Raw genomic sequence first — 15,353 nt, 5'->3', positions numbered from 1 at the left:
GGAATAAGCAATTAAAATCCACATTACCACTTATCTCGATTTCTAGAGTATTGTGGCAATTTCAAGTACCAAGGAATTAATGAAGAGGCACTTAAGATGTGCCTTTTCCTCACACTTTGAAGGATAGGGCTCGAGAGTGGTTGGACTCATTACCATCGGGTAGTATTACTATATGGGCAGATTTGGTACAGAAGTTCACAATCAAATACTTCCCACCGGCTAAGATTAACAAGCTTAAGCATGAGATTTCAACTTTTCAGCAAGCTGAGTCTAAAAATTTTCTTGAAGCATGGGAGAGGTTCAAGGAGCTTTTGAGAAAGTGTCCTAGTCATGGTTTTCCACTACCAGTTCAAAATCATTTTTTTTATGTTGGGCTCACTCCTTACAGCCGCTCTACAATTGATTCTACAGTAGGAGGATCTATCCGAAATAAAAATGTTGGGGAGCTTCATGACCTTTTCTAGACAATAAGTGAGCAATTAGTGATGTAGCCAGATAGAAACTCACATAAAAGAGTAGCTGGAGTGCATGAAGTGGATGTTAACACGTTGATGTTAGTCAAGATTTATGCACTATCAAAGTAGATGGAAGCCTAGAAGTATTCTTCGAATGTTAATATGGTGCAACTTATGGAGCAACTCATCCAATGCCTCCAATGCCGTTGTTGATAGATCCACCATTCACGGAGCAAGCTGCCTATGCTCAGAATTTTCAACGTCAGCAAAATTTCCAAAGGCAGCAGAATAACCCATTGTCACAGATATACAATATGGGCTGGAGGAATCATCCTCATTTTTCTTATGGTAATACTCAGAACATCCAAAATCAACCAAAACAAGGGAGGCCACAAGAGGAAAAAATAGGATGGGAAGAAGCAGTTTCAAAGCTTCAATAACGAAGTGAACGGACCAACACAACCATTAAAAATATTGAAAATCAAATTGGACAACCAACAAAAATCCTAACAGAAAGGCAACTGGGCACATGGCCTAGCAATATGGAAGTTAACTCGATTGAGAAAGCAAATGTAATAAAAATAAGGAGCGGGTTGTAGCTACCAGAAATCCATGTTCAGGGACCAGGTGTAGTGTAATGCCCCGCTCCCACCTACGGGTGTTTACTCATGAATAGTCAGCTTACTATTCACACACTAGGACAAAGATGAAGAGACGACTACGTTTCAATGAGAAATGACCTAGGTGGGAACTAGGCTTTGCCCTCCCTTCGCTCCACTCAAGGATCCAGGAAATATCGAAATGATCCCGCGAAAATAAAACCCGAAACCTCACAAGTGTCACCCCTTCTCTAGCTCTTAATGAAGAGCTAAGGATGACTTCCCAGGATTTGACAACTAAGCTAACTCACTTGCTTCATATAAATTATGGCATAAGGCCTTAATTATAAGAAAATAATTTTTCTTTGCCAAACTATTAACCCATTTTTCTCACTTCCAAATCCTTTAGAAAATATTTGGAATAATATCTCTTTGGAAAATTTTAATAAAATTTTCCTTATCAATCTCCATTGATTTTTCTTTTTAATTATTTCAAAATACCTCAAATTTCCAACCCTTAGGAAATAAATTTTGAAATACAAACATCAAGCATCCTCATCCATTTTTCAAAATTTAAGGAAAGTACTCCATTATTTATTTTCCAAAATATAGAAAAATTCCCACAATTGCCTCAAAATTTATATTAATTTAATAATTAATTTGGAGGCTTAAATACTCATTTATTTAATTATTTAAACATACTTTATTTCATAAATTCTCAGAATATCATAAATAATTAAATAAACAGAAAAAGAAAAAAAGAAAAAAAAAGAAATCTCAAACAGCAACAGGGGGCGGGCAGCGACAGCCAGCCACGCCCCAGCGCAGGCTGCGCGCGCATTGGCCTCCTACCATGCGTGCGCGCGCGCCTTCGCGTGCTGCGCACAGCCACGCCCAGCCGCGCTCCCTGGCGCCCAGCACACTGCCTCCAACCTTTTTTTAATAATTTTTTTTTTCTTTTTAACACAAACTTTCTAGAATGCTTAAATACATTAAATGCCTTCCAAAACATCCAAGTTTTCCACCATTCATCCACATTAAGCATTCATACATATTTAACTAAAATAAATACATCATACACAAAACCATACACCAACACATACATTCTTCTTGCTTTATTACCTTCAACCTTCCAAAATTCCCTTTCCTTTAGAAGATTCCCCACCTACATAGAGGTCAAAGGACCTTATGAGCCAATGTTCAGTAAGGGTGCTATGCAAATGAAAATGTAACATGAGAAATAAACATGTAATGCAAATGCAATGCATATAATGGGTAGTCCTCCATGCCTTCATAACCACATAGGTTAAGGCACCAACCAACCCCTCCCTTATCACTAGTCCTCCATATGGCCATAGGTCCACTAGAACACAAACATGCAAATATGACCATTACATGCAACTCATACAAAACAATTACAAATGCAAGCAAACCCCACCACTTGGGGTCATCCCTTACCTCTTTTCCTTGAAGCTTCAAGCCTTCACTTGCCAAGACTCTCTCTTTGGCTTTCAACCACCTTAAGAAAAATATTCTTAAAGCATTAAAAATCTTAAAGACTAGAGAAATGAAAGGAGAATGAAGACTTACTTTCTTCCTAGAAGAGATTTAAATCAAGACTTACCTTTCTCTCCTTTAGAAGCTCACAAGAGAACTCTCCTTGCTCTCTAATTTCTTCCACCAAGCAAAACCTCCTCTTAGAGATTTCTCTTCCTGTATATATTAAGTCTTGACATCTCAAGAGTTCAAGACTAATTTCTAGCCCTTGATCAATCTTTTGAAGAGTAAATCCCTACCCTTGAAACTAGCACAATCCTTGTGCTTTTGGATAACTTAACCCTAGCCTTTGATTTAGAGAGAACTAATCTCTACTTTCTAAAGAAACACAATCCTTGCCATCAAGCCTATTTAAATCTCCACCCTTAATGATAAACTTGAGACTAAATCTCCATCATCCATTCTTTTATTAGGCTTATTGGATATTTATTTAATTTACAAATTTGGCAATCCATGCCACTTTCAAGACTCAATTATAGCCATTAGATCTTAATCCCTTTCAAGCTAAATCCTCAACCATTGGATCAATTCTCCAATTCCCATAATTCTCCAATTTTCAAAATTAATAAATATAGACTAATTTCAAGATTGACCATTTTCTCCATTTTTCATTTAATTTAAATCCCTTAAATTTTCAAGCATTTAGTGGAGACTAATATCTTTTTTTTTATTTAATTTAAATTTCTCTTGAAAGACATAATTCCTTTTAATTTGGTATTTATTTTAATCCACCATTTTCTCACATAAATGCATGACTAATTTCCATTTAATAAGGAATTTCTTTAATTCTCACTATAATGACTCTCATTTAATACTTGAGAGACTAATTTCCTTTTCTTTTTAAATTTCTTTAAATCTTACTCTTACTTCACAAGATCATGCCAAGTGTTCCACTTACACTTAATCAAACTAATTTTTTATTCACAAATTAAATTAAATACCACTCCACGAGATCTTGCCAAGTGTCACGAATCTAACCTACTTGGCTTCCATTTTAATTCGTAATTATCCATGCATTTAAACAAGAACTAAATTCTCCCAAAATCAATTCCCTAATATAAATATTTTCTCCATAAAATAATTTACCTTTTATGGGACGAGACTCCAAATTACCGTTTTGCCCTTCCAAAGGCATCCTATATATTATGTGCCTTCTCTTTAATTCAGGGACAATTATGAAAATTTCCATATATCATTATTCTATTAATTGACAATTTTTACCATAACTTACCAAGGGTATTACATGTAGCAAAAGAAAATGATACGGGTTTAAAGACAACAGAACAACTTGAAGAGCCTAAAGTAGCAGCTGAACAAGAGAAGGTTGTTTAACCATCGATCAAGCCGTATATTCCTCCAATTCCATTCCCTCAAAGTTTTCACAAGCACAAGATGGAAAAGAAATTTGAGAAGTTTTTAAAGGTCTTTAAGAAGCTCCACATAAACATCTCATTTGTTGATGCCTTAGCTCAAATGCCCAGCTATGCAAAATTCATGAAGGAAATTTTGTTGAATAAGAGGAAGTTGGAGAAGCATGAAATTGTCATGCTAACGGAGGAGAGTAGCACCATATTGCAAAACAAACTACCACCTAAGCTTAAAGATCTAGAGAGTTTTACTATTCCTTATACCATTGGTAGTTTATTCTTTGAACGAGCTTTATGTGATTTGGGTGCTACTATCAACCTAATTCCATATTCTATTTTCAGGACACTTGGGTTAGGAGAAGAAAAGCCTACAAGAATATCATTACAGCTCCCTGATCAATCTGTGAAACATCCACGTGGGATTATCGAAGACATTTTGGTGAAAGTGGACAAGTTTATCTTCCCAGCTGATTTCGTCATATGGGAGAGGATAGGGATGTTCCGCTGATTTTGGGTCGGCCCTTTCTAGCTACTGGGCGAGCATTGATTGATGTGAAAAAAGGATAACTCATGCTACGCTTAAATGAGGAGCAAATTACTTTTAGCATATTCAAAGAACTTCAATTTCCTAGTCCATCAGATTCTTGTTTCCAGATTTAGATTGTGAACAGAGAGGTAGCAAACACTTTTACATTGGACCACCCATCAGATCCTTGGGAAGCATGCATCATGCATACACAAGACGAAGGTTCAAATTCAGCTACTATTGAGGAGTGCGTTAGGTACTTGCAGGGGTCAGAACCAATCAGAACAGGGAAGCAGTACATGTCACTCGACATGGGTCCACCACTACCGTTACCCTCCATTCAACAAGCTCCTAAACTTGAGCTGAAGCAATTACCACTTCATCTTCGGTATGCCTATCTTGGTGAATCTTCTACCCTTCCAGTTATCATTGCAAATTCTATCAATAAGGATGAGGAAGATAAATTACTTCGGGTGCTTCGAGAATACAAATCGGCTATTGGATGGACTATAGTTGATATCAAGGGTATCAATCCTTCCCTTTGCTTACATAAAATCCTCATGAAAGAAACCTATAAGTCGGTAGTGCAACATCAGCATCGATTAAATCCTCATCTTCAAGAAGTGGTCAGAGCTAAGGTGTTGAAATTGCTTGATGCTCAGATTATCTATTCCATATCGGATAGTGCATGGGTTAGTCATGTTCAGGTTGCGCCAAAAAAAGAAGGTATCACAGTGGAAAAGAATGAGCACAACGAGCTTATTCCAATCTGACCAACTACAAGATGGTAGGTTTTCATAGATTATCGCAAGTTGAATGATGTAACTCGAAAAGATCACTTCCCCTAACCATTCATTAATCAAATGTTGGAGCGTCTAGCAGGTCATTCCCACTATTGTTTCCTTGACAGCTACTCAGGATACAACCAAATTCCAATAGCTCCAGAAGATCAGGAGAAAACAACATTCACTGGTCCATATGGAACATTTGCACACCGACGGATAACTTTTGGCTTATGCAATGCACCCGTTACATTTCATTTTTACATGATGTCAATTTTTTTCAAACATGGTGGAGAGTGATGGGTGATTTATACGCAATTCATTCAAGTGTACCCTAATCAAATATGCATATAGTGATAAAACGAATGTCAATTCCACAAGGACTAGATCATAATACCAAAACAATTTTAATTTAGCCTAAGTTAAACTAATTAATTAATCAGATAAATAAAAAGAATAAATGAAAAACTGAATTCTTTGGGAGAAAAATTAATTAATGAATGCACTAGGTTTTAGATTTCATTTAATATGGGTTATGTAATTAACTATTCAATCCGATTTAAAACCAAAAATACCCTTACAGTATTTTATAATTATTTGCATGTGATGGTGGATTTCAATTTCACTGTCAAATTTCTGAGTAGATATCAACAAAATAAATAAGCGTTAAGTTCTTTGCAAACCTCTAATCTCGGAAGGGAATTTGACTCACCAAGCATCCTCGATTCCCACACATGGGCTAATCATCTTTCGATCTTATAGTCAAGTATATGATTTATATTGCCAATAGATCTAATTTATAACAATCATTTAGTCAGTCATGCATAAATCATTAAATCATTAAAAGATGACCAATCTTTTAAAGCATTAAGCACAACAATATAAAATTCTCATGCAAATAATAATCGGGTTTTGAATCAAACTAAACAAATAATCACATAATCACAAAATTAAAATCCATCCAAACCCTAGCTAAAATAAATTAGCTAGACATTATTAAAATAAAAATAACAATAAAAATTTGAATGGAGAAGAGGATAAGTTCCCTGTCCAAATCTGATTTAGATCTGGATCACTCTGTCGTGTGTCTGCTTTGCTATGCGTGAGTGCATTCTACATGTAAGAGGCTCACTTGCGCCTCCTTCCAGTGCTCCCAATCTCCCATCTCGTGTCCGTCGCCCAACATCCAGACTCTAGTCTTCTCCCGTTTTATTCCTTCTTATTATGTATATATATGAGGCATTGGGCACCCAAGCCATCCAAAATCCAACCACTTTATATATCATAATTGTTGTGCCATGGAAAAATAAGTCAAAAAAGAAAAATAATAATAATAAAAATAAATTGGAAAAAAGTGAAAAGGCTAGCGGCAAAAATTGCTGCCAGCTGGCAACCTTGCGGCTGTCTCGCAGCCCGAGAAGCAGCCTCATGGCTTCTTGCCGCGAGCTGCCTCACAGACGCATGTCGCAAGGCTCGAGGCTGCATGCCACAAGGTGTCTTGCGGCTATTTACCGCGAGGCACAGCTGCCTCACGGTAGTGTTTGCCGCAAGGCTGCCTCATGGCAGTCTTGCCGCGAGGCCCAACTACCTCGCGGCGGCGTCAAAGCAACCTCCCCATTTTTTTTTGCCTTTGATCCATTCAGTAGCTACCACGTGTTGATAGCCACACTTGAGAATCGTGCCCTATAAATACCCAGCTACAAGGCATTAGTAAGGACTTCCATTTTTTAAAAAAATCCAAACACTTTGAATGCAGTTTTACTATTTTTGTAAATAATCATTGGGATTCGAGACTGACTTTGGCATCGGAGGGTCTTCGCGGGGGAAGATTCCCACGAGCCTTCTATCCCATTTTTTGAGCATCAACAAGGTCAAATCCTTGCGGCGAAACCTCGTGGCAAAGGAAAAAGCTTGCAGTAAGACCTAGCGGCGAAGGCAAAAAGCTTGCAGCGAGACCTAGCGGCAAAGGTAAGACCTAGTGGCGAGAGCTAGCGGCGAGAGTTAGTGTCAAGAGCTAGCAACTAGAGCTTGTGGTAATAGCTAGCGGCGAGAGCTTGTGGCAATAGCTTGTGGCAAGAGCTAACGGCGAGAGCTTGTGGCAAGAGCTAGTGGCGAGGGCTAGTGGCAAGGCCTTGTGGCAAGAACTAGTGGCGAATCCTTGCGACGAGCATCCTACTAGAAAACTCCCTTGAGGCGACATCTTTTATGGCAACCTAACCTCACCGACACCAAGCTCGAGTGGACCCCACATCATAAATTTTAATTATTGTATTTTGGCAACAACAATTTGGCGCCGTCTGTGGGAAACGCAACAAAAAGCCAATCTTAACACAAGATGTCGAGAGGGACAAGATCAGCCTATTGGGAGAATCCGCCTGACCCCACCCGAATGAGTGCTCGTACCAGGACGGGAATCACGAAAGGCCCCCACCGGGCACACTACACAGTACCAGAATTTTTAGTGGATCACCCTAACAACGAAGTGTATTCTGGGAACTTTCTGGTGCTCGAATGCAACCACACCACTGGACTGCGGGGCATGGAGCATTCAGACCAAGGAGAAGCACACATAGCTGGATTGAGGAGATACGCGACATGACGAGGGGAACAAGTCCCCCATGCAGCGCCCGCTAGTCAGGAACAACACTCCGTTGGACAGTCTTCAATTCCACATCAAAACCTCGTGGGGACCTCAAGAATAGCTCCACCCACCGTCTTACTCTCAAATTATGAACTATTGTAAAAGAATTTTGAGGAGCTGAAGAAACAGAATGACAAACTCATGATGAAAAATGAGGAGAATATGAGAAGACTACAGGGAGTCACTGCTTTGTTACGTGAACTAATGCCGGATATTCACATTCCCTACATGGGATAAATTGATACGATAACAGAACGTCGGAGATCCCAAGAAAACACTCCAAGGGCCCCTCGGCAGGGGATAAGAATTAGAACTCCAAGGCTGAATAGTCAAGTCACTACAAAAAAATTGGCATTTAGCAGCGATTGTTTTTGCATTTAGCGGCAGTTTTTAACAGCCGCGCCGCTAAGTAATTTAGGGCCGCTAAGTCAGCCATCGCAGAGCGTTTAGTGGCGATTTTCAGCAACCGTTGGAATAATCGCCGCTAATTATATTTTTTGCTGTGGTTTTAAAAACCGCTGCAAAATAAGTGATTTAGCGGCGGTTTCGAAACCGCCGCAAAAAATTTAAAAAAAATAAAATTTTTAATTTTAGCGGCGGTCTTGAAACTGTTGCGAAAATTAATAAAAAAAATTAATTTTTTAATTTGAAACCGCAGCAAAAATTAATAAAAAATAAAATTTTTAATTTTAGCGGCGATTTTAGCATCGATTCGCTAAAAATAAAAATTTTATTTTTTAATTACCCGCGCGGGCCAACCCAGACCCGCGCCCGGCCGCCCGACCCACGCCAGCCCACTCTGCCCCCACCCAACCCTTGCGCGCCACATGGCAATGCTAGAAATTAAATCCTAGCACCTTCCCCCTCCCCAAGTTTCGAACCCAAGACCCTTAGTGCGCGCGCGCGCACGTGAACCACTTGATCTGCGAAACACCCATTGACATATATGGACATATATATATTATATACTAATCAAATAACTAATTTTAAGAATTATATTTTATATTTTTTAATATATATTAAAAACATTTATTAATTGATTATTTTTTAAAAGAATAATAGAATAAATTAATTGAGTTAAATTAAATAAATTAATTCATTAAAAATAAAAAAGAAGATTTTATATATTTTTTAAAAATTATTAAAATCTTGTTAAATTTATTTTTATTTTTTTAAATTATATTTTTAATGAATTTTGCTATTAATTTAAATTTAATTTTAAATTTGTTTTTAAGATTTTCTATTTATTTTTATTAATTTAATTTTTAATTATTTTCTTAAGAAAATATTAATTTTTTAATGAAAATAATGAATTTTAATATTTAAGATTTTTATTTAAATTTAATTTTGAATTATTTAATTTTTTGAATTTAGCGGCGATTTTTCAAAACTCACCGCTAAATTTAATTTTTTTTTTGAATTTTACGGCGGTTTTTGAAAATCACCGTAAATGTTATTTTATTTTTAATATTGAATTATTTAAGTTTTTAAATTTAGTGACGGTTTTTCAAAAACTGCAACTAAATTTAATTTTTTTTTTGAATTTTGCAGCGGTTTTTGAAAACCGCCGCAAAAGTTAATTTAATTTTAATTTTGAATTTTTTTTTTTGAATTTAGCAGTGATTTTCGAAAACCGCCGCTAAATTTAATTTTTTAATGAATTTTGCAGCGGTTTTTGATGGCTCGACAATCCACGCACATCCTCCATGTCCCATCCTTTTTAGGCACAAGTAAGACTGGAACCGCACATGGACTCATGCTCTCTCTTACATGTCCCTTCGCTAAAAGTTCCTCAACTTGCCTTTGGAGCTCCTTCGTTTCCTTGGGATTGCTCCTGTAAGTTGGTCGATTAGGAATTGATGCTCTTTGGATGAAATCTATTTGATGCTCTATTCCCCTCAAAGGTGGAAAACCACTTGGAATATCATTGGGAAAGACGTCATCAAACTCCTGCAAAAGAGATTTAACAACACTAGGCAAAAAAAGGTCAAATTCATTAGTATTTAAGCAAGCCTCTTTGTACAAGAGTACAAACATAGGCTGCCTAGCATAAAAAGCACTCCTCACATCTCCCTCTTTTGCATAAAAACTTCCTTTTTTTCTCTCTATTTTTCCCTTTACACTATCTGAATTTCTTTCCTTTTTACTCTCATTGTTCTTTCTTCTCTCTGAATTTCTCTCATTTTGAATCCCCTCATATTCACTCTCTTCTTTCTTACTCTTTTGCTCTTCCTCTTTTTTATTTCCCTCGTTCTCACTCCCTCTTTTCTTTTCATTCTCTTTTTTAACCCTCATCTGATCTTCATATATCTGTTGAGGAGTCAAGGGTACAAGGGTAACAGACTTCCCATTCATTACAAAAGAGTATTTGTTAGTGTATTGCTGCTTCGCTCACCCTGTATTTATCACTTTTTGTATTTTTCTTTCACTAATTCAGCTGATTTAGCAACTAATTATGTTCACAGATAGGATGAGGCGTTTAAACTCGCCAGTGCACGAGTGTGATTGTAGCAGAAAATTTATATGTAATTTTTTCGGGCAAGACCGGGTCGACTCACATGGAGATTACTCATGGAAGGAGATAACCACACCAGTTCTTTTAATTAACGGAATAATAAAATGAGATCAAACTAAATGTGATATGACTGTAATCTGGAAATGGAGAGGTCTTGGGTCAAGACAGATCTGGTGCCAAACCCAACTGATTTTCCATATAGCTTTCTGTGATGTAACTAGCAGCTCAAATAGCTCGGGTTTTCAACCATTAAATGTACTACTGAGATGATGATAACTCTTTGTTCAAACAACCTCCATACATGGCATGGAGACTCTATGGTAAGCAGCTATCATAAATCAGTGTATAAATAACGTTTTGACAAATAATTGCTCGGGGCTTGGGTATGAGAACGTTTCCAGGTCAAGCAGCCCCCATACATGGCATGGGAACTCTAAGTTAGGCGTATGAACCAATCCAAGCCTGAGATTTTGGTTAATAACATTTCCCAAACTACTTTTGCTTTGGTTACTTTGACATATGGAGTTCTGCTATATTGATTCATCAGTGGCTTTGGGCACCGTCTTTGCCTTAACCCAAGAATCGAATTAGCCACACATCTTCATAGGAAGTGTATGACTAAAACTAATCTCAACGGATGAATACGAGATTCGCAAAGAAAATAAATTGTGACAAACGACAAGAATTGAATAAACTACTGCTGTATTAATTACTGAAATGAACTACAACTTGAAACAGAAATTAAGATGGACTTGTAATACAAAGCTCAAAACTAGCAAGAACAACTAGACTAACTGAAGTGCTATTCGCAAAAAAAGAAATACAGACAAGAACAAAAATGAGAGAAACAGACAAAAGAAAAAAAAACTCTCTACTTTCCAATGATCTTCGTCTTTTTTTGTGTTGTTTTTCTTAGTATCCTCTGCTCTCACCAACCTCTGATTCCAAAGAATGTTAGTTCCTTTTTAAGTTTACAGCGCATGGAAGTGGGGACCACTTGTTGAAAAGTTATTCAAAAAGTTGGTTGAATTTACCTCAGAGCCACCGCGTTTATTTGCGCATGTCAGATTTTTGTTCGGATTCTCATTCAAATATGTTAGCAGAGATATTCGAATGTGCACTGAGTTTCTTTTGGTTGCTCGGGTCATTCGAATGAATTTTAATACTATTCGAATGAATTTCACGCTTTACTGTTCCTTACACAACGATTTTCTCAGTCATTTGAATCTGAAATTCCTTGAGTTGCTTCTTATTCGAATTACTCAGCTTTCATTCTAATAGATTTCCTTTCTTTTTCAATTACATTTGAATGACTTGGACTTTATTCGGATATATCTTCACTGCTTCCAAACGATGTGCTTATCCGAATTTCTTCTCATGCTCGGCTCATTCGAATGACTTGGGAAGTATTCGAATATGCACAATCTTACCTGGAGATCTTGATTTTTGTTACTTCTTATTCGAATTAGGCCAAGCTTATCCGAATACATACCCGATATCTTACATATTTGAATGTAAGAATGATCTATTCGAATCATTGAGCAGCTTTCTTCTGATTTGCTCCATATTTGAATATCTTTGAAGACTCATTCGAATGGCTTTGACTTTTATTAGAACACCTTCATTTCTTAGCTTTTTCTTCCTCTTTCAATCATGCCTTTGGAGAGTATGAGTCATTCTTTCATCTCTTTTCCTTCTTTTGGTCTGCAACAAGCAATTCTGGAGATTTTAAGTCGATCAAATGGATTAGGAGGTAATAAAAACATAACAAATTTTGTATTTTTTTAGCATCAATCATGTATCCATCATGCTTGACCCGCCTATCAAACTGCCATGGCCTTCCCAAGAGGATATGACCAGCTTGCATTGGCACAACATCACAAAGAATCTTGTCACAATACCTACCAATGGAAAATGAAACTAGCACTTGTTTATTTACCTTAATCTCACCACAATCATTCAGCCATTGTAGCTTGTATGGCCGGGGATGTGTTTGAGTTGGAAAATTAAGCTTCTCCACTAATTATGTGCTAGCTACATTGGTGCAGCTTCCTCCATCAATAATCATTCTACACACTCTTTCTTTGATGTGGCACCTTGTGTGAAAAATGTTGTCACGTTGCACCTCATTCTCTTCTCTTGCCTGCAAGTTTAAAGCTCTCCTTGTCACCAAATGAATCCATTCACGGGATGCTCTTCTCCATCACTCTCATCCATTAGTGGTAAAGATTCAGCCTCTATCTCACTTTCAGTTTCAACCTCTCCATTGCTCCTTAAAACCATTGTCCTTTTGTTTGGACATTAAGATGCAATATGTCCCTTGCCTAAACACTTAAAACATTTTATATCCCGATTTCTATTAAATTGAGGTTCAAAAGTACCTTTCTCCTTGCTAGGACCCACTTCCTTGCCCTTGTAAGGCTTAGGCTAGAATTTGGTTTTAAGATCTGTCTTTTCCTCCTTTTTGCTCCAATTTGGTTTCCAAGTTGAGGATGAACCCCAAATCTGTCCCACCCGTATAACACCTTTTCTTTTGAGCTGCCTCTCAACTTTCATGGCCATGTGTAACATATCCTCTAGCTCAACATAATGTTGAAGCTCTACCACATTGGCAATGTCTCTGTTTAGCCCTTGTAAAAACCTAGCCATGGCTGACTCCCTATCTTCTTCCACATTGGCTCGAATCATGGCAACCTCCATTTCCTTGGAGTAATCCTCCACACTTCGGGCACCTTGAGTGAGGCCTTGTAGCCGCTGGTACAAGTCTCGATAGTAATGACTTGGAATAAACCTCTTCCTAATGATTGACTTCATTTGTTCCCAAGTATCCACGAGCTGTTCACGGTTTCTTCTCCTATTCAAAACAACTTGACCCCACCAAATTATAGCATAATCAGTAAATTCAACAGCAGCAAATTTTACCTTTTTGTCCTCGAAGTAGATGTGACAGTCAAACACAAGTTCCATTTTCTTTTCCCACTCCAAATAGGCTTTCGGATCATTCTTTCCTTGAAATGAAGGAATATTCATTTTAATACTCCCCAAGTCACGATCATAGGTATCCCTTCTTCCCGGATTCCTCCCACCAAATCTATTAGCCCGTTCATTGCCCAATCTGTTTGTGGCTTGATCCTCAAATTCTCGCTCATCATCTCCATCTCGATCTAGAGTTCTCGGCCTCCTCACATTTCTTCTTCCAAATCTGTGGCCGAATCTAGGGAAAGTAGTTTGTTCATCAAATTTTAGGTCATCTTCTCCATCATCCTCATATCCATCAAAATAACTTCGTCTCCCCAAGTTAGCACATTGAGGCGTTCAAAGTGTTGTTGCATTGCTTGGATAACAAATGAATTGTCACTACTCCCCTCTTCTCTAACTCCTTTGTCTTTTGGGTCCATGTTAGTAACCTGCATAAAAATTCAGATATAACTGACCGGCTGTCGAACCGCTCCAGAATTAGAGATCTATGAATCTCTTCTCTAGTTTGCAGCAAAGTGCACCCTAGGTCATCTCTCACAAGGAGCCTCACCTTCTTCTACCAACAAGGAGAACCAATACAAATAACAGTTTGTTTGGGGGGGGGTTTTGACAGAAAACTAATTGGCAAAACAGAAAGATGAAGATGGATGAAAAATCAATAAGAGGAGTGCAACCGGTTGTGTATTTGTCTCCTATGTGAAATCTTCCTTGTCCACTCTATATATCTTGGTTTGCTAGATGCTTTAATCTCCGGAAAACAAACTCAAAGCATCCCCAACAACCGTCCAAGGATTAGAATGATTGGAACAACAAAATGGATACAGAAATCTCTTGTAAACAAAATGCAACCATTCACTCTCTATTCAACCTATCCGGACCTATGCAAGAACAACCGTTCAAGCACATAATATTCATTTCCGAGATGTTATACCAACCGGCTATAACATTCTGTTCTCTTAAGCACTTAACAGAATATGAAACCATGCAAATTCACACAAACCTGCCATGAACTCCATGCATTCACAAATCTGCTCAAACTAAACCAAATAGAAATGAATAAGAAACAAACAACAAACCAGATTCTTGCAGCTCATCCGGGACTCAAATTCCACATGGATTCAAGACACACAACCGGTTACAAATGCTCTAGCCTATCATTACAGAAAGGAAAACAAAATGGAACAAAAGATGTAAAAAAACAGGAAAGTGCTACAACAACAAAAACGGGCAGAATCCTCTCTATTTTCTCCTCTCTTTCTATCTGATGATATGCTGAAAATTAATGCTAAGAGGCCTTAAATACATGGCCAAGAAAGGAAAGGCTAGGGAGGCTAGGGTTGGGCCTAGCCCAAGAGAAAACAAGTAAGCCCAAAAACAGCATAATTTGAGTAGCCCAAGTTTGCTCCTTGAAAGTAAGCCCAAGCTCCTTTAGTGAGCCACTTCTCTAGCCCATCCAATATTCCCTAAAGCCTGGATCCATAGAGGTAAGATAGAAAATAGTGTAAGGACAATTTGAAGCATAATAAAATAGAAACAATGAAATATCAGCAAAAATTACTTCAAATGGCCTAATAAGAATGAAGTGAAATGCCAAAATATGGTATAAATATGCATGCTATCAATAACCTCACAAGCACTCCCTCACGTGTTTCCTCTCAATTTGTTTGATTCACTCAACCCTCGTGTATAGCACTCTTTATTGGCTTTTTCTTTTAATAAGCTCACACTCTTGCCTTTTACCACTGAACTTTCTCAATTTGCTCTTGAAAGAACTCAGCAACTATAATCAAGAAAGTTAAATCTATGGGCAACCCAATTTGCAAAGAGTGTAAACAAGGTTAGATTGAAACAAGGAACACATAATTGAGTAAATTTTTGAACACGGAATTTAATCACAATGGATGAATTTGGAAAATCGAAAGAAAACAACTA

At 37.6% G+C, this 15,353-nt stretch overlaps 1 protein-coding gene and 1 non-coding gene across 2 annotated transcripts; one reads left to right on the top strand and one right to left on the bottom strand.

The window, feature by feature from the left end:
• Nucleotides 1–230: 230 nt before the first annotated feature.
• LOC127787749 (small nucleolar RNA R71) lies at nt 231–337 on the bottom strand. Its single transcript, XR_008020214.1, has one exon. It is a non-coding gene; the product is annotated as a small nucleolar RNA R71 (small nucleolar RNA).
• Nucleotides 338–4,003: 3,666 nt separating this feature from the next.
• Nucleotides 4,004–4,486, top strand: LOC127787578 (uncharacterized). The gene has a single exon (XM_052315641.1). It carries the CDS (start codon nt 4,004–4,006, stop codon nt 4,484–4,486), a length of 483 nt encoding a protein of 160 aa, XP_052171601.1.
• Nucleotides 4,487–15,353: the final 10,867 nt, after the last annotated feature.

The sequence above is a fragment of the Diospyros lotus genome, chromosome 12 (assembly GCF_014633365.1).
Source record: "Diospyros lotus cultivar Yz01 chromosome 12, ASM1463336v1, whole genome shotgun sequence".
NCBI lineage: Eukaryota > Viridiplantae > Streptophyta > Magnoliopsida > Ericales > Ebenaceae > Diospyros > Diospyros lotus.
This window is presented reverse-complemented; position numbering and strand designations above follow the sequence as displayed.